Source organism: Pan troglodytes, chromosome 1 (assembly GCF_028858775.2).
Source record: "Pan troglodytes isolate AG18354 chromosome 1, NHGRI_mPanTro3-v2.0_pri, whole genome shotgun sequence".
Classification (NCBI taxonomy): domain Eukaryota; kingdom Metazoa; phylum Chordata; class Mammalia; order Primates; family Hominidae; genus Pan; species Pan troglodytes.
In genome coordinates, this window is record NC_072398.2 from 220,064,834 (window position 1) to 220,089,141 (window position 24,308).

Genomic DNA, 24,308 nt, shown 5'->3' on the forward strand with positions numbered 1-24,308 from the left:
TCTCCCTCTGCCAGGCCAGGGCCACATCTTTATTTCCTTGGTCTCCCTCTCCCTCACCATGGCTGGGACTGGGCATGACCAAGACACACTGTACATTCTGGCCTTAAGCAGCTACGTGAGGCCTGACACAGTGGCTCACACCTGTAATCCCAGCACTTTGGGAAGTGAGGGGAAGCTCAGGCAGGCAGATCAGTTGAGATCAGAAATTTGAGACCAGCCTGGCCAACATGGTGAAACCCCGTCTCTACTAAAAATACAAAAATTAGCTAGACGTGGTGGCAAGAGCCTGTAGTCCCAGCTCCTCGGAAGGCTGAGGCACGAGAATTGCTTGAACCCAGGAGGCAGAGGTTGCAGTGAGCCAGGGTTGTGCCACTGTACTCCAGCCTGGGCAACAGGGTGAAACTGTCTCAAAAAAAAAAAAAAAAAAAAAAAAAAAGGCCGGGCACAGTGAGTGGCTCACACACCTGTAATCCCAGCACTTTGGGAGGCCAAGGTGGACAGATCACCTGAGGTCAGGAATTCAAGTCCTACCTGGCCAACATGGCAAAACCCCATCTCTACTAAAAATACAAAAATTAGCCAGGCAGTGGTGCATTTTACATGGTGCAAGTTATACGGTGGTGCATGTAATCCCAGCTACTAGTCCGGGCGCGGTGGCTCACGCCTGTAATCCCAGCACTTTGGGAGGCCTAGGCGGGCGGATCACCTGAGGTCAGGAGTTTGAGACCAGCCTAACCAATGTGATGAAACCCCGTCTCTACTAAAAATACAAAAAAAATTTAGCTGGGCGTGGTGGCAGGCGCCTATAATCCCTGCTATTCAGGAGGCTGAGATAGGAGAATTGCTTGACCCGGGAGGCAGAGGTTGCAATGAGCCCAGATTGCGCCATTGCACTCTAGCCTGGGCAACAAAAGTGAAACTCCATCTCAAAAATAATAATAATAATAATAATAATAATAATCCCAGCTACTTAGGAGACTAAGGCAGGAGAATCACTTGAAACCAGGAGGCAGAGGTTGCAGTGAGCCAAGATTGTGCCACTGCACCCCAGCCCGGGTGACAGAGTGAAACTCCGTCTCAAAAAAAAAAAAAAAAAAAGGCAGCAACATGGAAGGTACTTTTAGGAACAGCTACCACCACTGAACCCCTGTGAGATACTGTGTGCTGTATGAGGCATGTTACATTCATTATCTTATTTCACGGTCAACACTCTACGAGGAAGGTGATATTTTTATCCCTGCTTCTTCGGGTGAGGAAACCGAGGCACAGAGAGGCTAAATACCTGACCCAAAGTCACAGAACCTTTAGGTGAAATGGGAATGAGTTGGAATTCTAAATGCCCATGCTCTTGTCTTCATTTCCCTGTCCAAGAGCCCAACATCCTAAGATGCCAGACTCCTGGCTGCAGACAAAAGCCAGTGCTTCCAGTGCCTTCCCTCTGGCCTCTGCAGCACAAGCACCCAACTCCAGTCATGTGGTGAGGTCTTTTCCCAGCTCACTGTTAGGCCAGGCCAGAGAAACCCTTAAGGCATGGATGTGGAAGATTCATTTTCGAGCACCAAGGCCCCTCCCATCTGCTTTCTGTCTGGTCCAGCCAGCTGCCTTGGGCTAAGGCCAAGGCCTGGCACCCAGAGCTCTCAGCCCTCCCCACCTATTGCCCAAAGTCCAGCAATGACTTCCCCAGATGAACCCGTGATCCAGGAACAGCAGAAATCAATGAGATACAACAGAGAGGGTACTAAAGACAGATTGCTGGGCAGGGAACTTAGCCTCTCCGTGCCTCAGTTTTCTCATCTGTAAAATGGGAATAATACAGATGATAGTACCTCCCTCCAGAGACGTTCATGAGGATTCATTGAGCCAATGCCGTAAAGCGCTTGGCACAGTGCCTGCCTTGGTAGCTGCGGGGGGGTTCTGGCGACAGGGTGCCTCCCCTAAAGGGGAGCTGTGTCTTGGTAGATGCTGCCCTGGGGGTCAGGAATAAAGGGGAGCTGCCTTCCTGAGAGCAAGAATGATGCAGAGGGTGGGGTGGCTCACATCTGTAATGTCAACACTTAGGGAGACCAAGGCAGGAGGCTTATTTGAGGCCCTGAGTTCAAGACCAAACTGGGCAACAAAGTGAGACCCTGTCTCTACAAAAAATTAAAAAATTAGCCAGACATGGTGGCACGCACCTCTAGGCCCAGCTACTCAGGAAGCTGAGGCAGGAGGATTGCTTGAGCCCAGGAGGTGAAGGCTGCAGTGAGCTATAGTCATGCTACTGGGCCACAGGAATTAGCCAGGTGCAGTGGCTCACACCTGTAATCCCGGTCTTTGGGGGGCCAAGGTGGGGATGATCACTTGAGCCTGAGGGTTCAAGACTAGCCGGGGCAACACAGTGAGACCCTGTCTGTACAAAAAAATAAAATTTAGGAAAACTTTTAAGAGAAGAATGATGTGTGCGGTGGCTCACACCTGTAATCCTAGCACTTTGGGAGGCCAAGGCGGGTGGATCACATGAGGTCAGGAGCTCGAGACCAGCCTGGCCAACATGGCGAAACCCCATCTCTACTAAAAATACAAAAATTAGCCGGGCATGGTGGTGGGCGCCTGTAATCCCAGCTACTCGGGAGACTGAGGCAGGAGAACTGCTTGAACCCAGGGGGCAGAGGTTGCAGTGAGCTGAGATCATGCCATTTCACTCCAGACTAGGCAAGCGAGACTCCATCTCAAAAAAAAAAAAAAGAAAAAGAAAAAGAATGATGTGGAGAGACTGACGGTGAGGGCTTGGTTGGGGCGTGCGTATGTGATGAGCTCCTGGAAGAATGGGACCTCTGGGCACCCCTGGTTTGACTGTGCCACCGGATGCCCCCTCCTCCCCAAGCAGTCCCAGCCCAAGGCGTGGGTGGTCACTGTGTGGCCTGAGTCAAGGCACAGTCATGACACACCCAGTCTGCTCCCTGGGGAGGCGGGAATGAATGAAGCCCTTCCGCCCTCTCCCCTCCCCCATCCTTCATCCCCACCCCAGGCTTGAACTGAAGCCAGGAACAGGGTCTGGCAGGAGCTTGGGATGCCCCGCACCTGGGAGCCAACCTTGGCCTCCCCGGGGCCAGCTGCCCACTTAGGTCTCCCCAGACCCGGCCCCACCCCCACACCATCCAGTGCAGCCTGACTGACTCCTGGGACCCTTCTGTTCTCTAGTAGGGAACAGCATGACCTGAACGGCCAGCTGAGCCTCTGATCTCTGCAGCTGTCCTTCCCTCACCACGGCCAAATCAAGGCCCACAGGGAAAGGCAGGAGCTGGAGATCTGCTAGAAGTTTCTACAAACAGGAGGACTGTGGGACATCTGGCCTTGGCTCTAGGGATATCTGCCTGTTTGGATGTTGCCTTTTATTCTCCCAGTTCCCTGTGATGGAAGATGTTGCTTTGTTGAAGCCTTCTTGTGTCTCCCATCTTGTTCTGGAAGCCTCCCCAGGATGGCGCAATATCTCTTCCCTCAGACGCGGGGTGTCTACTGAAGTGAGGTGCTCTGTACCCCCCTCTGATTGGGAGCCCCCTAAAAGTGAAAACGGTCCATGTTTCTCTCCATGCACCAAGGCCATGCGTTTTGGGTGAGGGGACAGACAAGCTGCCAACAGCGCCCCACCCATCTCACTCCCCGAGACTCCACAGCAAATCCCCTTCCCTACTCCAGCTGAATCCACCTCAGTAGCTGCCCCCTCCCATCCATCTGCCAGGGAAAGGGAAGAGCTGGCCTCTTTGGGGGCTGCTGGGGTACCCCCCACCAAACACACACACTAGTCAGTGGGATGCTCAGGCAAGACCTGCAGGGAAGATGAGCAACCCACTCTGTCCTCCTGTCCAGCTGGCTAAAGGTCACACCTCAGCTGGGTCTGGGGGAGCTGAGCAGGCTCCCCCCAGGCAGCATTTCCAGGCAACAGCACCCCCTTCCCGTCCAGAGGTGCAGAAATGAACAGTAGGTCTGAGTTCCAGACAATGACCCCACCTCCAACCAGCTCTGGCAATGAGAGACCAGATGTTTAACCTACCAGGACCTCAGTCTTCCCGTCTCCAAAATGGAGTTGATGATTCCTTACTTAGCAAAGGGATCCTGGCCGGGCGTGGTGGCTCAGGCCTGTAATCCCAGCACTTTGGGAAGCCAAGGTGGGCAAATCGCTTGAGGTCAGGAGTTCGAGACCAGCCTGGCTAACATTGCAAAACCCCGTCTCTACTAAAAATACAAAAATTAGCCAGGCATGGTGGTGCATGCCTGTGATCCCAGCTACTTGGGAGGCTGAGACAGGAGAATCGCTTGAACCCTGGAGGTGGAGGCTGCAGTGCGCTGAGATCGTGCCACTGCACTCCAGCCTGGGCGACAAAGCAAGACTCTGTCTCAAAGAAAAAAAAAAAAAGAAAATGAAAACTTAAAAAAAAAAAAAAAAAGGAAAACAGGGAGGGATCCAAATGGAGAAGGGAAGCAAAGGGCCCAACTCAGACTGGCCTGACATTAGCCCCAGGCCTGGGGATCCGCTCTCTTGTGCATCAGTGAGCACAGATGTGCTTTCTACCTACCAGGTGCTCTACCTGGGTTACCTCAGTAGCACACTGATCCTGTCCTCCGCCCATAGCAGCACCCTCTGTGAAGGCTTCCTTGGATCTGCTCTGCCCTCCTCCTGTCACTTGCTGGGGATCAGGGTGCCTAACGCCCTGTCATCAGTCTGGTCCCTCTTCAATTCAACTCACCGGGCTTCATCATGGGCAGCTGCGGTTTCTCTCCTGGGATGGTCTGGGATGCAGGCACCCCATGTCAGCAGAAGCAGGGGGATCAAAGGCCCAGAAAACAAGGCCACAACAGGGCTCCTGGCCAGTGAGGGGACCCAGGCCGAGAGCCCTTTGCACAGCCCGGTGGTCAGCGTTTCCATCACTGGACTTTCTGAGCTGTCTTACTGCCCTGCTGTAAGCCAGCAGCCCTGGGACCGGGAGAGAAAATGCCCTTTGCCGAGGGCCTTTCATGGGCCAGGCATTGAGCTGAACTCTCCCCAGCTTCATCCCCTGGAATTCTTGTTAGAGCTCCAGGCGTGAGGTAGTATCACCGGGTCTTACAGGCTAGAACACCAAGCCTCACAGAGAGCAAGCACTGCCAGCTTTACCACTGGGAGACGTGGGGCCTTGGGCACAACCTGGTCCAAGGGAGGTACTCAAGAAATGGCGGTTCCTGGCCGGGCGCGGTGGCTCACGCCTGTAATCCCAGTACTTTGGGAGGCCGAGGTAGGCAGATCACCTGAGATCAAGAGTTTGAAACCAGCCTGACCAACATGGTGAAACCCCGTCTCTACTAAAAATACAAACATTAGCTGAGCGTTGTGGCATCCGCCTGTAATCCCAGCCACTAGGGAGATTGAGGCAGGAGAATCACTTGAACCTGGGAGGCGGAGGTTGCAGTGAGCTGAGATCGCACCATTGGACTCCAGCCTGGGCAACGGGAGTGAAACTCTGCCTCAAAAAAATAAAAAAGAAAGAAAAGAAAAGAAATGGTGGTTCCTGGCTGGGCGCAGTGGCTCCCACCTGTAATCCCAGCACTTTGGGAGGCCGAGGCAGGAGGATCACTTGAGGTCAGGAGTCTGAAACCAGCCTGGCCAACATGGCAAAACCTCGTCTCTTCTAAAGATACAAAAATTAGCTGGGCGTGGTGGTGTAGGCCTGTAATCCCAGCTACTTGGGAGGCTGACGCATGAGAATTGCTTGAACCCAGGAGACAGAGGTTGCAGTGAGCCAAGGTCACGCTACTGCACTCCAGCCTGGGGGACACAGCGAAACTCTGTCTCAAAAAAAAAAAAATTAATAAAATAAAATAAATGGTGGTTCCCATTCCTGACTCAAAGAACCCGGGATCCTTCTGGTGGTACAGTTTCAGGTTCTCCAGGAGGGTAGGCTGAAGGAGGAGAATGCCATGGAAAGTACCGCCACTTCTGCTTGGCTTTGCTGGGACTGTCCGCAGTCTATGCCCTTCTCGGGACAGCCCTGGAGATGGCCCATGCCAGGGAGGGCTGGGGAGGAGGGAAGCACCCACTCAGGACAGTGGGGCACACACTGCAATCCAATCTGCCTTGAGGAAGTAGAAAGAGCGCTAGACTGGAGCCCAGCTGACCCGGACCAACCACCTCTGTCTGGACCACCCTGGACAGTCACTTCACCTGTCTGGGCCTCAGTTTCCTCAAGTATAAACTGCAGAGAGGGCCAGGTGTGGTGGCTCACACCTGTAATCCCAACACTTTGGGAGACCAAGGTGGGCTGATCACCTGAGGTCAAGAGTTCAAGACCAGCCTGGCCAACATGGTGAAACCCCATCTCCACCAAAAATACAAAAATTATCTGGGCATGGTGGCACATGTCTGTGATCCCACCTACCTGGGAGGCTGAGGTACAGGAGTCGCTTGAACCGGCCGGGCGCGATGGCTCACGCCTGTAATCCAAACATTTTGGGAGGCTGAGGCCGGCGGATCAAGAGGTCAGAAGTTCAAGACCAGCCTGGCCAGCATGGTGAAACCCCATCTCAACTAAAAATACAAAAATTAGCTAGGCATGGTGGCGCGTGCCTGTAATCCCAGCTACTTGGGAGGCTGAGGCAGGAGAAACACTTGAACCTGGGAGGTGGAGGTTGCAGTGAGCTGAGATTGTGCCACTGCATTCCAGCCTGGGCGACAGAGCGAGACTCCATCTCAAAAAAAAAAAAGAATTGCTTTTACCTGGGAGGCAGAGGTTGCAGTAAGCCGAGATCGCATACTGCGTTCCAGCCTGGGCGACAGAGCAAGACTGTCTCAAAAATAAATAAATAACTAAATAAATAATACATTAAATAAAATTAAAAAAATAAACTGCAGAGAGGAAGACTACCCTGGCAGGGGCTAAGCAGACCACAGGGGACATGTGTGAAAGCACAAACTTATCCACAAAGTGAGCCACACCTTCTACCCCCATTCCTCCCCTGTCCCCCTCAAGACCCCTCATTCCCATGGTCATGAGGCCTCCTGGCTCTGGAACCAGACACCTGGGTGGGTGGGGTAAATCCTGGTTCCAAGGCCCACAAGTTGTATGATCTTGGGCAAGTGAATGAACTCTGGAGCCTCAGTTTGCCCAGCTGGAAAACGGGGATAATAGAAGGAAACACTTACCAGGGTAGCAATCATGCCTAACTGATGCCTGGCCCATAGTGACCACTGGGCAGAATAGCCATTGTCGGTTATTATTATGAAAACTATTATTATTTGAGCCTTTCTGTGCTGAATGGGACTCAGCTGTCACCCTTTCCTTCCCGAAGCAGGAACCGCAGCCCCAAGAGGGGAAGTGATTTGTTCAAGTCACCAGCGATTAAGTGGACAAGGAGCCGGAACCCAGACTCCCTCTCCAGCCCAGGCCTCCCATTCAGGTCGTTCCCAGGGAGGCAGCCCGACACCAGCCCTCCCGCCCGGATCCGCGCTCCCGCCCCCGGCCTTCGCTCCCTCACCCTCCGGCTTGGCGTCGCCCTTCGCTTCGGCCAGCAGCAGCCAGCCCAGCAGGGCCAGTAGCAGCAGGGGCCGCATGGCCGAGGTATGGGGGACGATCGGCCGACCCGGCGGCGCTCGCAGGGCTGGAAACTTCGCGACGGGGCCGCAGGTCCCGCTGCCACGCACTGGGCCCGCCCCGGGGGCGGCACCACCCCGCCCCTCCACGCCCTCCCCCGCGCCTGCCTAGCGGGGAAGGGTTTTTCTGCAGATATGCCCAAGTCCGGGCCTCTCCTTATCGGGGCAGCTCCCTTCGCCTGTCTGCGCAGCTCCCGGGGCTTCCGTCAGGCCCTGCCGTCTCCCTCCCTTCTCTGGGGGGTTCACTCCGACCAGAAAGAGGGCGGTGAGAGAAGAGCGAGGCCACGATTTCTAGACCCCAGGTTCTGGGCCAAGGCTCCATGGCATCGATAGCCGCGAGCCCCTGTTTGCTCGCCTGAAAAGTGGGGCTTATGATAGCGTCTGTTCATTGGGTCTTGCACGGGTTAATGGCGTTACCTGTAGCGCACTTAGAGCAGCCCCAGGTCAAGCCCCAAGGAAGTCAGTTTTCATGATTTCATTAGTCCTTCCCAAAACCCAAGGGGTGAGGGTGGGCACGGATGCGTTCAGAGACACGGACACCCCTACGTGGCCCACCCAGGCACTGGAAATGCAGGAAGCCCGTCTCCACTCTCCCCAAAAGGCAATCGCTTGATCTACCTTTGTGTCCCTGGGAGGCAAACCTCTGAGCCAAGGAAAGTCTTGCTTCTGAGGTTTTTTTTTTTTTTCCATTTTTTTGAGACAAGGTTGCTTTCAGTTGCCCAGGCTGGAGTGCAGTGGCGTGATCACCGCTTACTGCAGCCTCGACCTCCCGGGCTCAAGCGATCCTCCCATCTCAGCCTCCCAAGTAGGTGGGATCACAGGCCTGAGCCACCATCCCTGGCTAATTTTTCTACTTTTTTTTTGAGACGGAGTTTCACTCTTGTTGCCCAGGCTGGAGTGCAACGGCGAGATCTGGGGTCACGGCAACCTCCACCTCCCGGGTTCAAGCAATTCTCCTGCCTCAGCCTCCCGAGTAGCCGGGATTACAGGCATGTGCCACCATGCTCAGCTAATTTTGTATTTTTAGTAGAGGTGGGGTTTCTCCATGTTGGTCAGGCTGGTCTTGAACTCCCAACCTCAGATGATCCACCCGCCTTGGCCTCCCAAAGTGCTGGGATTACAGGCTGAGCCACCACACCCTAGAGAGATTAATTGTTAAATGAGTAAACGAATCGATGAAAGTTTTTAGGGCCTCTTCACAGATACCCAAAGCCCAACAAACAACTCAACGGTCTCTAGAGTAAGGGCTCCTGGACCAGATGTCAGACAGGGGCAGCCACCTCTGAACAAAAATCCTTCCTTCCTTGGAAGAAACCTCAGACAGAGGCCGGGCACGGTGGCTCACACCTGTAATCCCAGCACTTTGGGAGGCTGAGGCGAGCGGATCACAAGGTCAGGAGTTCAAGACCAGCTTGACCAACATGGTGAAACTCTGTCTCTACTAAAATACAAAAATTAGCCAGGCGTGGTGGCGCGCGCCTGTAATCCCAGCTACTCAGGAGGCTGAGGCAGTAGAATCACTTGAACCCAGGAGACTGAGTTTGCAGTGAGCCAAGATTGAACCACTGCACTCCAGCCTAGGCGACAGAGTGAGACTCTGTCTCAAAAAAAAAAAAAGAAAAAAAAGACCTCAGACAGGGACCCAGGAGCCTTTTCCCAGCTGATTAGGCTCCAGAGGAGTGGGTGGCAGGTGTAACCCTAGGCTGGCAGGGGGTTCCCTGCAGGGGGCAAAGGGGTGGGAGAGAAGGAATGTCACGAATGTCAATGGACGACAAAGAGCAGGCTATGCGTCTGTGCTGGGAAAAGATATTAATAAATCAACAGCATTCAGATGGGCTGGGTGCGGTGGTTCATGCCTGTAATCCCAGTACTTTGGGAGGCCAAGACAGCCAGATTGCTTGAGCCCAGGAATTCAAGACCAGCCTGGGCAACATGGTGAAACCCCTTCTTTACTAAAAAAACAAAAATTAGCTGGGCATGGTGGCATGTGCCTGTAGTCCCAGCTACTCAGGAGGCTGACTGGGGAGGATCACTTGAGCCCGGGAGGTGGAGGTTGCAGTGAGCATGATCACACCGCTGCACTCCAGCCTGGGCAAGAGAGTCAGAACCTGCCTCAAAAAAAACAAGCAAACCAAAAAATAAAAATAAAAACAAAATAGCATTCAGATGCTGCAGCCAGAGAAATACACTACTCATATGAGTTAAGTGGAAAAGCAGAATATATAGTATGGTTCCACTCAGTAAAAATACCTTCTTTTTTTTCTTTTTGAGATGGAGTCTCACTGTATAGCCCAGGCTGGAGTGCAGCGGCACAATCTCAGCTCACTGCAACCTCCGCCTCCCTGGTTCAAGCAATTCTTTGCCTCAGCCTTCCGAGTAGCTGGGATTACAGGTGCCTGCCACCATGCCTGGCTCATTTTTGTGTTTTTAGTAGAGATGGAGTTTCACCATCTTGGCCAGGCTGGTCTTGAACTCCTGACCTCGTGATCCACCCGCCTCAGCCTCCCAAAGCGTTGGGATTATAGGCGTGAGCCATCGCGCCCAGCCAAAAATATATTCTTATCGATGTATACATGCATAGAGACAATGCTAGGAGAAAATTATGGCCAAATATTTACTGTGATTATTTCCAGGTTGTGGGATTATTTCATATTTATATAGACAATTTTTGATGTTTTATATTATTTCCAGGTATTTATTTTGTTATTTATATTTTTCTTTTTTTTTCAATAAATATATACTATTTGTAAAATTCAAACAAAATCGGCCGGGCATGGTGGCTTATGCCTGTAATACCAGCCCTTTGGGAGGTGGAGGCAGGCAGATCACCTGACGTCGGGATTTCAAGACCAGCCTGACCAACATGGAGAAACCTTGTCTCTACCAAAAATACAAAATTATCTGGGCATGGTGGCGCATTCCTGTAATCCCAGCTACTTGGGAGGCTGAGGCAGGAGAATTTCTTGAACCTGGAAGGCGGAGATTGCAGTGAGCCGAGATCGCACCATTGCACTCTAGCCTGGGCAACAAGAGCAAAACTCCGTCTTGAAAAAAAATATATATATATTCAAACAAAATCAATACATGCTATTTTTAGAATATAGGTCCAGGCCGGCACAGAGACTCATGCCTGTAATCCCAGCACTTCGGGAGGCCAAGGCAGGAGGACTGCTTGGGCCCAGGAGTTCCAGACCAGCCTGGACACTATAGCAAAACCCTTCCCCCATCTCTATTAAAAAAACAAAGATAGAGTCAGTCACTGGGAACCTTGGAAATCATCTCATTGTGTGGAAATCATCTCATTGTATGGAGTTGTGCTCATTGCACAGATAGCACAAGTGATATCCATAGGCATGGGGCAGCAAGCTCAAGGTCCCAAGGCAAGTAAAAGGAAGAGGCCTGAGCAGAATCCAGGGCCCCTACCTCCCAGCTGGGATCCAGGGCTGGGAGTTTCAGCATCTGGAGACAGGACTTGGTGCCAGAATCCACCGGATGTTTTGGATTCAGGAGGATGCAGACTCAGACTCCAGACCCCTGGAGGAAGAGGAAATGCCAGGAGGAGCAGAGGGAGGAGAATGAGCATTTGTTGGCTGGTTCCATTTTCTCTTTTTTTTTGAGACAGGGTCTCACTTTGTTGCCCAGGCTGGAGTGCAGTGGTGTGATTACAGCCCACTGCAGCCTCAACTTCCTGGGCTCAGGTGATTCTCCCACCTCAGCCTCCTGAGTAGCTGGGACTACAGGCATGCACCTTGCCTGGCTAATTTTTTTTTTTTTTTTTTTTTTTTTTTTTTTTTTTTTGTAGAGACAGGGTTTCACAATGTCGGCCAGGCTGGTCTAAAACTCCTGAGCTCAAGACATCTGCCTTCCTCAGCCTCCCAAAGTGCTGGGATTACACGTGTGAGCCAATGCTCCCGGCCCCTGGTTCAGTTTTCAAAACTCTCCCTCATTCCCTGCTCGCAACAGCCTTGCTAATTAAACAGTATTGCCCCATTTGCAAAATGAGAAAACAGACCCAGAGAAGTGAAGCAATCTGCTCGATGCCACACAACTGATGCAGAACTACAGTAAGGGAGGCAGCATTAGAACCCAGCTCTAACCCTCCATTTGCTGTAGTCCAAGGAGAACCTCAATGGTGATGTACTATGAATAGAAAAAAAAAAAAAAAAACCTTGAGGCCAGGTGCCATGACTCACGCCTGTAATCCCAACACTTTGGGAGGCTGAGGTGGGAGGATCCTTTGAGACCAGGAGTTCAAGACCAGCCTGGGCAACATAGACCCGTCCCTCCGCCCCCACCCACCTCCCGTCTCCACAAAAAAAATTAGGAGGGCATGGTGGTGTGCGCCTGTAATCTCAGCTTCTCAGGAGGCTGAAGTGAGAGGATCATTTGAGCCCAAGAGGTTGAGGCTGCAGTGAGCCGTGATTGTACCACTGTACTTCTGCCTGAGTTACAGAGTAAGACTCTGTCTCAAAAAAAAGGAAAAGAAAAAACCCCTTGGGCAGTGGGAGTCCCATGCCCAAAAGTCATTTTAAGTCAGGAGGGGGAATCAATCTTGGAGGCTGCTGGCCTCTCTGGGAGAAAGGATTCACTCTGGCAAAGCCTGCCCTCTCCTCCTTTGGTATCTGTTTCCTGTTCCCTTCACCAAATTGCTGAAACTTGAACCCTGCCCAAGCTTCATGGAGAAAGGGGGCCTGTCTCTTTAACCAGTGGTGGCTGCCGTCCAGATGTTACTTCTGGTACGTGCTGCACATGCTGTGGACAGTTAAAGGCGCAGGACTCAGATTTCTAGGGAAGGTGTAGAAAGGATAGCTGGCCTGGAGGGCAGCTGCCCGGTGACATGAGGGGCTTTTCTCATTTTCATCCTTTTCTTTTATTCATTTCCTTTTTTGGCCCCAGGAGGAGCAAGGGCTTCGGTAGGATGGCCATATTCTGTGCTGCTAGATGGATGATCACCTCTCACTAGCACTTAAGCCTCCCTAATAATAATAATAGTAAAAATAAATCATAATAAAATGTCATCTTTCTTTTTTTTTTTTTTTTTTGAGACAGAGTCTCACTCTGTCTCCCAGGCTGGAGTGCAGTACCTTAAGGCTGGGCACGGTGGCTCACGCCTGTAATCCCAGCACTTTGGAAGGCTGAGGCAGGTGGATCATCTGAGGTCAGGAGTTCCAGACCAGCCTGACCAACATGGAGAACCCTGTCTCTACTAAAAATACAAAAAATTAGCCAGGCATGGTGGCACATGCCTGTAATCCCAGCTACTCGGGAGGCTGAGGCAGGAGAATTGCTTGAACCTGGGAGGTGGAGGTTGTGGTGAACCAAGATCGTGCCATTTCACTCCAGCCTGGGCAACAAGAGCGAAACTCCATCTCAAAAAAAAAAGCCTAAACCTCAGCATCACACAATATCCCCTTGTAATAAACCTGCACATGTACTCCCTGAACCTAAAATAAAAATTGAAAAAAAAAATAAAGAAGGTTAAGTGTGGTGGCTCACACCTGTAATCCCAGCACTCTGGGAGGCCAAGGTAGGAGGACTGCTTGAGTTCAGGAGCTCAAGACCAGCCTGGGCAACATGGCAAAAACCTGCCTCTCCAAAAAATACCAAAAAAAAAAAAAAAAAAATTAGCTGGGCATAATGGTGACGGCCTATAGTTCTAGCTACTTGGGAGGCTGAGTTGGGAGGATCACTTAAGCCTGGGAGATGGAGGTTGCAGTGAGCTGTGATCGTGCCACTGCACTCCAGCCTGGGCAACAGAGTGAGACCCTCTCTCTAAATAAATAAATAAATAAATAGGACTGGGGGTGGTGGCTCACACCTGTAATCCCAGAACTTTGGGAGGCCACGGTGGGCAGATCACAAGTAAGGAGTTCCAGACCAGCCTGGCCAACATGGTGAAACTCCATCTCTACTAAAAATACAAAAATTAGCCAGGTGTGTAGGTTCCTGTACACCTGTACAGGCAGGTTCCTGTAATCCCAGCTACTCAGGAGACTGAGGCAGGAGGACTGCTTGAACTCAGGAGGTGGAGGTTGTGGTGAGCCGAGATCGCGCCACTATACTCCAGCCTGGGCAACAAGAGTGAAACTCTGTCTCAATAAATAAATAAATAAATAAGGCAGGCGCAGTGGCTCACGCCTGTAATCCCAGCACTTTGGGAGGCTGAGGCAGTTGGATCATCTGAGGTCAGGAGTTTGAGACCATGCTGGCCAATGTTGTGAACCCTGGTCTCTACTAAAAACACAAAAATTAGCCAGGTGTATTGGCTGTAATCCTAGCTTCTTGGGAGGCTGAGGCATGACAACTGCTTGAACCTAGGAGGCAGAGGTTGCAGTGAGCTGAGATCGCACCACTGCCCTTTAGCCTGGGGGACAAAGTGCGACTCTGTCTCAAAAAAATAAAAAATAAAAATAAATAAAAAAAAATAAATAAAATAAAAATGGTAAGCAGACTGTAGGACCACTTGGACAGTTCCTTCTAAAGGGCACTGGCCTCAGCAAACATTTCTGTGTCTGCTCACAGCCCACCAGAGGCCACCTCAAATGACCGTTTAATTTCCAACAACTGGGAAGCACTGTCTGGCTTTGGAATGTACTGAAACCAAAGTGGAAACAATCACCCATTGTCTGCCTCTGTGCTTATATTGAATTTTTTTCCCAAAATACAAAGCAAAATTTCTTTTTTGCATCGATGATTCACAATTTAAAGCCATTTTCAAAGTATGAGACGTTAGTGTCTTATGTTATTTAATAAGTTAAAACTTAGGACGGACATCAAGAAGACGATTTGGTGTAGTGGAGACATTGATGGCCCTTGGCTGGATTTGTGTCCACGTGTGGTGTGCATGCAGCTAGACAGGTCTGTTAACAAAATATTTTTTGGGAAGTCTAGTTTCTGGTGGTTAGTTTTTATTTTATTTTTAATTTTTTTAGACGGAGTCTCGCTCTGTTGCCCAGGCTGGAGTAAAGTGGCGCGATCTCGGCTCACTGCAACCTCTGCCTCCCGGGTTCAAGCGATTCTCGTGCCTCAGTCTCTCAAGTAGCTGGGATTACAGGCGCCCACCACCACGCCCAGCTAATTTTTGCATTTTTATTTTTTTATTTATTCATTTTTTTTATTTATTTTTTTTTGAGACAGAGTCTCCCTCTGTCACCCAGGCTGGAGTGCAGTGGCGCGATCTTGGCTCACTGCAAGCACCGCCTCCCGGGTTCACGCCATTCTCCTGCCTCAGCCTCCCGAGTAGCTGGGACTACAGGCGCCTGCCACCACGCCTGGCTAATTTTTTATATTTTTAGTAGAGACAGGGTTTCACCGTGTTAGCCAGGATGGTCTCGATCTCCTGATCTCGTGATCTGGCGGCCTCGGCCTCCCAAAATGCTGGGATTACAGGCGTGAGCCACCGTGCCCAGCCTAATTTTTGTATTTTTAGTAGAGACAGGTTTTCACCATGTTGGTCAGGCTGGTTTCGAACTCCTGACCTCAAGTGATTTGCCCATCTCAGCCTCCTAAAGTGCTGGAATTACAGACGTGAGCCACCACTCCTGGCCTCTGGTGGTTCCCCTTCCCCTCCTCCTCCCTTTTCCTTTCTTCTTCTTTCTTCCTCTTCTCTCTCCTTTTTTTTTTCCTCCACTTTTTCGTATTGTTCCAAGTGTTTCTTTGCAGTGAGGATAGTCTTTTTTTTTTTTTTTTTTTTTTGAGACAGAGTCTCACTCTGTCGCCCAGGCTGGAGTGCAGTGGCGTGATCTCGGCTCACTGCAAGCCTGCAACCTCCGCCTCACGGGTTCAAGCAGTTCTCCTACCTCAGCCTCCTCAGGAGCAGGGATTACAGGCATGCGCCACCACGCCCGGCTAGTTTTTGTATTTTTAGTAGAGATGGGGTTTCACCATGTTGGTCAGGCTGGTCTCAAACTGCTGACCTCGTGATCCGCCCGCCTTGGCCTCCCAAAGTGCTGGGATTACAGGCGTGAGCCACCGCGCGCGGCGAGAGGATGGTCATTTTTACAGAAACAAAGTTGTTGTGTGTGTGTGTGTATGTTTTTAAATTTTGGGGCTGTTGAATCCATCAGTAGCAAAGGGGCCCAACACGTGTTCGGTTTGGCTGGCTCGATGTTTTTTTCACGAGTGAATTGGATGCTTCCAGTCCTCCCCAGACCCCTGCACTTAACTCCACTGGACTTCACTCTTCCGGCCTGGGAACGGGTGGTCCCGCCCCCGGCAGCTTCTGTCCCGCCCTCGCCGTGGCTCCGCCCCCTTCTCTCCGGCCCGCCTCTCTCTCCTCCCTCCGCCATCCTGTTTTCCATCTGTCGTAAAAGACACGGCGACGCTTGACGGCCGGCGTCGTTTGACGGCTGGAGGCCACCGAGAAGAAGGAGGAAGCAGGGGTGGCGGCTGCTGCGGCGGTTGCGGCGGGGGCCGGGGTGGGCGCCGCGGTCCGGGCCGGGCAGTGAGGCGCGGGCGGCCGGGCCGGTGGGCTGGGCGGCGGGCCCGGCGGCCGCCCTCGCGCCCTTGCCCGCGCCTGGCGGCCCGATGTGGCTGCAGCAGCGGCTCAAGGGGCTGCCGGGACTGCTGTCGAGCAGCTGGGCCCGCCGCCTCCTCTGCCTGCTTGGCCTCCTGCTGCTGCTTCTGTGGTTTGGGGGGTCCGGCGCGCGGCGGGCGGCGGGCGGCCTGCACTTGCTGCCCTGGTCCCGCGGTGAGCCGGGCGCCGCCGAGCCGTCTGCCTGCCTGGAGGCGGCCACCCGCGCCTGGCGCGGCCTGCGGGAGCGCGGTGAGGCGGTACCGCTGGGCCCTGGAGTGCCGGCTCTGGTGGCCAACGGCTTCCTGGCCCTGGACGTGGCTGCCAATCGGCTGTGGGTGACTCCCGGGGAGCGGGAGCCCGCCGTGGCGCCCGACTTTGTGCCCTTCGTGCAGCTGCGCCCGCTGAGCGCGCTGGCTGAAGCTGGAGAGGCGGTGCTGCTGCTGCGGGAGGGGCTTCTGCGCCGCGTGCGTTGCCTGCAGCTGGGGTCCCCAGGTCCTGGCCCCGTGGCCGCCGGCCCCGGGCCCGCCTCCGTCTCTGGCCTTGCCGCGGGGTCCGGCCGCGACTGCGTGCTGCTGCAAGAGGACTTTCTGGCGCACAGGGGCCGACCTCACGTCTACCTGCAGCGCATCCAGCTCAACAACCCCACGGAGCGCGTGGCCGCGCTGCAGACTGTGGGGCCCACTGCCGGCCCAGCCCCCAAGGCCTTCACCAGTACCCTGGAGAAGGTCGGAGACCATCAGTTCCTCCTCTACTCAGGCCGGTCCCCGCCTACGCCCACTGGGTTGGTGCACCTGGTGGTGGTGGCCGCCAAGAAGCTGGTGAACCGCCTCCAAGTGGCTCCCAAGACGCAGCTGGATGAGACGGTGCTGTGGGTGGTGCACGTCTCTGGCCCCATTAACCCCCAGGTGCTCAAAAGCAAAGCAGCCAAGGAGCTCAAGGCGCTGCAGGACTTGGCACGGAAGGAAATGCTGGAGCTCTTGGACATGCCAGCGGCGGAGCTGCTTCAAGACCACCAGCTCCTCTGGGCTCAGCTCTTCAGCCCAGGTGAGTCCTGGCCAGCGCTTGGTCCACCCTAGATATGTCCCTCCCAGGTCTGCAGAGGTGACACTGAAGGTGATGGTGGGGTGGTTAAAACTTGGGCTTGGCGTTTCACCAGGGGTTGAATCTGCTCAACTGCTTAGTGTCTGTGCGACCTTTGGATTCGTCGCCTAATCTCTCTGGGCCTGTATTTAATAACAATAACGCCTACCTCAGAAGGTTTTTATGAGACTGTAGTGGACAATTGAGTGTAAAGGTCAATTCTTTCTGTTACTTGTTTTGGTAGATGGGGCCTGATGTGAGCAGAGTGAAGTGTTTTAGAGTCAGTTTGCAGAGGTGAAACCAGCAGGTGGATCCCCTGATTTTTGCTCAGCACCGCAGTCGGCCTGGTGACAGACGTGGGCTTCTTGACATAACCCCTGCTAGGCTGAGGTGCGTCCTGGCAGTTGTGGCTGCAACTGGTTCACAGGGAGGTTGGAGAATCCCTTTTAGCAGGTTGAGATGCTCCCGCCCGATGAAAACTCTCCTCTCGTTGACTGTTAAAGAAAAGAAAATCCTGTTCTGGATGAGAGAGGGGTTTTGGTTTCCAGGGTTCCAATTGTCTGAACCTTTGTGTTTGGTTGCTCAGAGAGTTGAGTTCATTCAGCAAGTATCTATTGAATGCTTCTGCCAGGGCTGTTCTATGCATGGGGGGGTGCAGATGGGAACCAGAGTTCCCGTTCTCATGGTGCTTGCTTAAATTCTGGTTGGGAGGAAGACAGACATTAGAAAAGTGAAAATTAAAATTAAAATAAGGCATCTTTTTAGGCTAGAATGTGCTGGCTGGGCGCGGTGGCTCACGCCTGTAATCCCAGCACTTTGGGAGGCTGAGGCAGGTGGATCACCTGAGGTCAGGAGTTCAAGACCAACCTGGCCAATGTGGCGAAACCTTGTCTGTACTAAAAATACAAAACTTAACCTGACCTCATGATCCATCCACCTTGGCCTCCCAAAGTGCTGGGATTACAGGCGTGAGCCACCGCGCCCGGCGAGAGGATGGTCATCTTCACAGAAACAAAGTTGTGTGTGTGTATGTTTTTAAATCTTAGGGCTGTTGAATCCATCAGTAGCAAAGGGGCCCAGCACGTGTTTATTCAGCAAGTGTCTATTGAATGCTTCTGCCAGGGCTGTTTTAGGCATGGGTGGTGGCCTGCACCTGTAGTCCCAGCTACTCAAAGGCTGAGACGGGAGAATCACTTGAACCTGGGAGGCGGAGGCTGTAGTAACCTGAGATCGTTCCACTGCACTCAAGCCTGGGCAACAGAGTGAGACTCTGTCTCAATAAACAAATAAATACATACATACATAAAGCTACAAGACTGGAGAGAGAAAGGACAGAGAGGAGAAGTGGCCTGAGACTGGCCTCAGCACTGGTGACTGATCTGGCGCAGGATGTCTGATCATAGGGTTGGTGCCAAGTCCTGGCTAAGTCTGTGTTCCTCTGGGCTCTGGCACCAGGCCCCGCTGCTTTTTAACAGGATTCTAGATTTCAGGCCCACAGGCTCAAGTTGGTCGGGTAAACAAGACAGGCAGACTTTCTTCTATACTTTAGGGAGATGGGCACCACTGTCTTTATCATTAAGGCACAACACCTCACTCTTCTGCTGCCCTTGGTCTTTATTTCATATGCTCTGCCTCCCAGCTGTCCTTCCCCCTTAACATGCCACTTTCATGGTGTTGCAGGAGTGGAAATGAAGAAGATCACTGACACCCACACGCCGTCTGGCCTCACCGTGAACCTGACACTCTATTACATGCTCTCCTGCTCGCCAGCCCCGCTGCTCAGCCCTTCCCTGAGCCACAGGGAGCGAGACCAGATGGAGTCGACGCTCAACTATGAAGATCACTGCTTCAGCGGGCACGCCACCATGCACGCCGAGAACCTGTGGCCGGGGCGGCTGTCCTCCGTCCAGCAGATCCTGCAGCTCTCTGACCTGTGGAGGCTGACCCTCCAGAAGCGTGGCTGCAAGGGGCTGGTGAAGGTGGGTGCCCCAGGCATCCTGCAGGGCATGGTGCTCAGCTTCGGGGGGCTGCAGTTCACAGAGAACCACCTCCAGTTCCAGGCCGACCCCGACGTGCTGCACAACAGCTATGCATTGCATGGCATCCGCTACAAGAACGACCATATCAACCTGGCCGTGCTGGCGGATGCCGAGGGCAAGCCCTACCTACACGTGTCCGTGGAGTCCCGTGGCCAGCCTGTCAAGATCTATGCCTGCAAGGCAGGCTGCCTGGACGAGCCAGTGGAGCTGACCTCGGCGCCCACGGGCCACACCTTCTCGGTCATGGTGACACAGCCCATCACGCCACTGCTCTACATCTCCACCGACCTCACACACCTGCAGGACCTGCGGCACACGCTGCACCTCAAGGCCATCCTGGCCCATGATGAGCACATGGCCCAGCAGGACCCCGGGCTGCCCTTCCTCTTCTGGTTCAGCGTGGCCTCCCTAATCACCCTCTTCCACCTCTTCCTCTTCAAGCTCATCTACAACGAGTACTGTGGGCCTGGAGCCAAGCCCCTCTTCAGGAGTAAGGTAGGAAGCCGCCATCTGGTCGAAACCCGAGGCCTTGGCATTGCTCTCAGCCCTGTGTCTCGGAAGGGGCTAGCCTGGCGAGGGGGGGTGAGGCCTGGGCAGGAATGGGTGTCCTGATGCCCTCAGCCCTTGACACCAGAGAGCGCGTGCAAGTGTTTTGAGAGGAGACGACGAGGAAGGGAAAGCTGGAAATCCAGGTGTGAATTGATGGTCTTCTGGCTTTCCAGGGCAGCCCTCCCCTCCTCCCGCATCATAAATCTCAGCATTTAAAAATAACTGCAAGCTGGGTGTGGTGGCTTGTGCCTGTAGTCCCAGCTACTTGGGAGGCTGAGATGGGAGAATCCCTTGAGCCCAGGAGTTTGAGGCTGCAGTGAACTATGATTGTGTCATTGCACTCTAGCTTGGGCAACAGAGCAAGACCCTGTCTCAAAAAAGCAAAAAACAAAACAAAAAAGCAAATAAAAGTAAAAAAAAAAAAAAAAAAAAATAGAGGCAGGGCCTGGTGGCTCATGCCTATAATCTCAACACTTTGGGAGGCCGAGGTGGGAGGATTCTTTGAGCCCAGTAGTTTGAGACCAGCCTGGGCAGGATAACGAGGACTTGTCTCTACAAAAAATTTAAAAATCAGCCAGGCGTGATAGTGCACGCTTGTAGTCCCAGCTACTTAGGAGGCTGAGGTGGGAGGATCACTTGAGCCCAGGAGTTTGAGACTGCAGTGAGCTGTGATTACACCATTGCACTCCATCCCAGGTGACAGAGTGAGACCCTGTCTAAAAATAATAATAATGAGGCTGGGTGCAGTGGCTCATGCCTATAATCCCAGTACTTTGGGAGGCTGAGGCGGGCAGATCACCTGAGGTCAGGAGTTCAAGACCAGCCTGGCCAACATGGTGAAACCCCATCTGTACTAAAAATACAAAAATTAGCTGGGCATGGTGGTGCATGCCTGTAATTCCAGCTACTCGGGAGGCTGAGGCAGGAGAATTGCTTGAACCCGGGAGACGGAGGTTGCAGTGACCCGAGATCATGCCAGTGCACTCCAGCCTGGGTGACAGAGTGAGACTCTGTCTCAAAAAAATAAAAATAAATAATAAATAATAATAAAATAAAAATAACTGCAACAAGCCCCTAGATTGACTTGAAGCCTCTGTCTGAACTGCTGGCGGGATCCCCAGCTTCTCCCCATGTGCCTGTTCATGGCATGCAGAGGTCAGCCCCTTGCTCCAGGCCTCAGACCAGAGTGGCCATCTCGTTAGCATAGGACACAGGACAGAAGCATTGCCCTCAAGTTTCCTGAGACATGTTTGCCCCTGGAAGCGGTGATTTTGGCCATCATTGCTGCAAGACTGTCATCGGGGCAGCATCTTAGCATCAGCATTGCTGTCGCGGGGTGAGGCTGCCTACTGTGCCCTGCCGCCCGGCCTTCTGTGCTTCCTCAGGAGAAAGACCAGCAGGGATTCCAGGGGGAGGCCTTTGTTAGCAGTTGTAGAAGAAAATGTTTCCCAAAGAGCTGAGCTGTTTCCCTTTCTCTTCTCTCCTCCCGTATCCCCCGTCCTCCCCTCCCCTCCCTTCTCTTCTTTTCTCCTTTATCTTCTCTTTTTAAACTGTAGTGACAGTAGAGAGGTATATTAGGCTCTGCGTCTGTGCCCCCAAGTAGTCAGAAAGCCCAGATCCCACCCTGGAGAAATGGGAAGTGTCCCATCACATCCACAGGGATGCCTGCGGCTTCTAGTTTCTGGCCCAAGACGAGGACTTGGAAAAGGAAGCAGAACTTGACCTGAAAGAGCAGAAGAGTGGGAGACAGGGCTGAGTTCCTCAAGTTCGAAGAAAGATCAAAAGTCAGATCAAAAAGGACCGCACAGAGGCCTTCCTTGTGAGCCGCCTCTGAACTAGCTGCACTAGGACAGGTGCCAAATGTGCATCGTGTGGGTTTTGCCGTCTGTTTGGCAGGCGGCTGCTTTTCCCTGCTGCTTGGTGGCTTCTCTGCCCTCGCTCTTGAGTGCACCTTCGGTTCCTCCCACAGTTGGGCAAATGAGCCAAACTACCTTCATGGGGTACTGACCGATCTCTCCTCGACTCAGGCTCAAGCTGGGCCATGCCAGAGTGGAGCCAGTGAACACTCAGCTCCAGAAGGGCCCAGGCCACTGAGTCCGTGGTAATTCTGCAAGGCTGGGTCAGAGCCAGGGTGTGGTGCCACTAGGGTTGTCTCCGTAGCCTATTTCTGTAGCTGGCCACTGGGGTTGGCAGTGAACAGTAATCACACTTGTTTTATGAATTGAACAGGAAGATCCCAGTGTCTGAGTGAACTAACAGTCCTGCTTTCAGCCACCATTTGCACAAGACACCCAGCACTGAAAGTCCCGCTGCCAGGAGCAAGGGATCCTTTGGAAGCACCCGCCCTTTGTGCCTTGTTGGGGGAAACCAGTGACGCAGAAGTGAGTGTGGATACACCAGAGTTTGCATTGGAAGGAATGAGTGTCACGTGGGGAGGGAAGGGGCCAGTGGACCTTTTGTAAGCTTTCCACTCAATAAAATGAACCTGTATGGCAAATACTTGAAATGGAACTCACTCCTTCCGCTTTCCCCCTTTCTTCTGTCCCAGGAAATAGATCGTCTTTTGAAAAGACTCTTGTCTAGGAAAAGTTGTGTCCTTTTCCTAATTTAACGTGTTCTTTCTTAATGAAGTTTTAATTTATTTTTGTTGAGATTTTGCTAGATGGCTTTTGCATCCCCTGTAGATGGTGAGTGTTGGCGGTGATGTCCGTCTCGGCGTTCGGAGGCCCCACGGTCCCGAGGCTGGGCCGGGGCCCCCCAGGGTGGCTGTGCTGCTGCCTGTAGGAGGGTGCGGGTTGTGCTGTCATCCTCGGGTTTGCACGCCCTTTTTTAGGAGCCTGCGGACATCTGTGGTTTTGTACTTTGGGGCTTCAGGGGAGGTGTTTAACTTTCTAGTGATTGATGATTGTCACGTTTTGAAATACCAAAGCTTTTTTGTTCTGTTTTTAAATAAATATCTTTCAAACTTTCACGACCGGTTTGTGTGTGGTTGAAACCTGGAGACATGCACCACGTCTGCCCTCAGCACTAGATCTGTCAGAAGCAGGACACCCACCCGGCCCCTCTGTCACAATGCTATTCCTTTCCGGTATGTTCTACCTCTCTTCAAAGGAGTCTGCCCAGAAGATGTGTTGTTGGCCACCTTTCTGCTCGCCAGGGGGTTGCTGAGTGGCCCTGCCGAGTGGGTTGCTTCTGGCATTACCCTAGCTCCTTCCCTGCTAAGGTGCCCTCTCCCCCACCTGCCCTAAAGAGCCAGGGTTCTCCTGCCCTGGGTTTTGCTGGCTATAGGACGTCAGCAAGACAAACCCTGAGTGGTTCTTCTCCAGGTTGTCTGCTGAAGCCACCATCGGATGCCTCCCCTCTGTGGGGAGAAGGGTCCACTCTGGGTACCAAAAAGGGGCCGAGCCGGGCATGGCAGTCCACCTGCGGGGCTGTCCTCAGCGTCTTGGCGTTTAGACTTTCTCTGCGTTCCCAGACAGCATTTTAAGCAGCATGACTCACCGGGAAGCCTGGTCTGCCTGCAAAGCAGCCAAATGTCTGGCCCACAGCCGATGGTTATGAGAGTAAACTCAAGCTCTGCTCTTAGTGGCACTGGTCACCCACTTACTTCTGTCCATGCAGCACCTTCTCCCCCGGCTCGTGCAGAGCTCTGACATGTGATCTTCCAGCCGTGGGCCACCGGCTGGTTCACCTATTACAGAGTGGGAACCTCCTGGGGTGCAATTGGTGTCATTTACAGTGTGACATTAAACGGAAAGCTGTTAGACCACAACAACTGCAGCTCCCATTCCTTCTTGAACTTGGAACTGGGCATGTTGTAGGCTCCCATAAATGTAAAAGAAGACCGGGCGTGGTGGCTCACGCCTGTAATCCCAACACTTTGGGAGGCTGAGGTGAGCAGATCACCAGAGGTCGGGAGTTCGAGACCAGCCTGACCAACATGGAGAAACCCCGTCTCCACTAAAAATACAAAATTATCCAGGCGTGGTGGTGCATGCCTGTAATCCCAGCTACTTGGGAGGGTGAGGCAGGAGAATCACTTGAACCTGGAACGCGGAGGTTGTGGTGAGCCGAGATCGCGCCATTGCACTCCAGCCTGGGCAACAAGAGTGAAACTCCATCTCAAAAAAACAAACCTTTGTATGTGGTGCCTGAGAAATACCTATCGAATGATTAGAATGTCAATAAACTGAGGTTTGTAAAGTACAGCTCTCATTAAGTGCTCACCATACGTGTTAGATATTTCACATCAACATGGCCTTTTGGGACGAAGAGGTTGCTGGGGGTTAAGATCCCAGTTTGAGAGATGTGGAACCTGGACCTCACACAGTGAATCATTTGTCCAAGGCCACGCGACCGTGGAGTGACTGGAGTGCAAACTCTGCCTCGATGCCGGTGCAGGCTTGCTTGGATCCCCACACTGCCATTTCTCCCCATGGTGTGCGTCTGATGGCTTCTGTGGCATGGCTCAGTGTCCACAGGGCTTCCAGCTGGCCACCATGGTAGAGAGGAGATGCTGGTGGTC

At 52.8% G+C, this 24,308-nt stretch overlaps 2 protein-coding genes across 5 annotated transcripts in view; one reads left to right on the forward strand and one right to left on the reverse strand.

The window, feature by feature from the left end:
* The window catches only part of PLOD1 (procollagen-lysine,2-oxoglutarate 5-dioxygenase 1), a 41,306-nt gene extending 33,628 nt beyond the window's left edge, over positions 1 to 7,678 (reverse strand). The window contains exon 1 of one of the 2 annotated variants that reach the window (XM_001142788.8): positions 7,486 to 7,678. In XM_001142788.8, coding sequence (XP_001142788.3) covers positions 7,486 to 7,561 — 76 coding nt within the window. In that variant the 5' untranslated portion in view covers positions 7,562 to 7,678. The remainder of the gene's footprint in view (positions 1 to 7,485) is intronic. The other variant, XM_016954160.4, reaches the window with a different exon arrangement.
* Positions 7,679 to 15,935: 8,257 nt separating this feature from the next.
* Positions 15,936 to 22,754, forward strand: KIAA2013. 3 transcript variants are annotated; one of them, XM_016954158.3, is made up of 3 exons: positions 15,936 to 17,159; positions 18,876 to 19,729; positions 22,013 to 22,754. In XM_016954158.3, exons 1-3 carry the CDS (start codon positions 16,127 to 16,129, stop codon positions 22,028 to 22,030), a joined length of 1,905 nt encoding a protein of 634 aa, XP_016809647.2. In that variant the 5' UTR covers positions 15,936 to 16,126; the 3' UTR covers positions 22,031 to 22,754. The 3 variants fall into 3 exon arrangements, with proteins under 3 accessions (XP_016809647.2, XP_024212136.1, XP_024212134.1); XM_024356366.3 differs by lacking the exon at positions 22,013 to 22,754 and adding an exon at positions 21,340 to 22,006 and having other exon boundaries at positions 16,031 to 17,159; XM_024356368.3 differs by lacking the exon at positions 22,013 to 22,754 and having other exon boundaries at positions 15,954 to 17,159; positions 18,876 to 21,333.
* The last annotated feature ends 1,554 nt before the right edge of the window (positions 22,755 to 24,308 follow it).

Coding starts and splice junctions, on each gene's coding strand:
- KIAA2013 (XM_024356368.3), top strand. CDS start 16,127: ATGTGGCTGCAGCAGCGGCTCAAGGGGCTGCCGGGACTGCTGTCGAGC. Junction 17,160..18,875: donor GGCTCAGCTCTTCAGCCCAG/GTGAGTCCTGGC, acceptor ATGGTGTTGCAG/GAGTGGAAATGAAGAAGATC.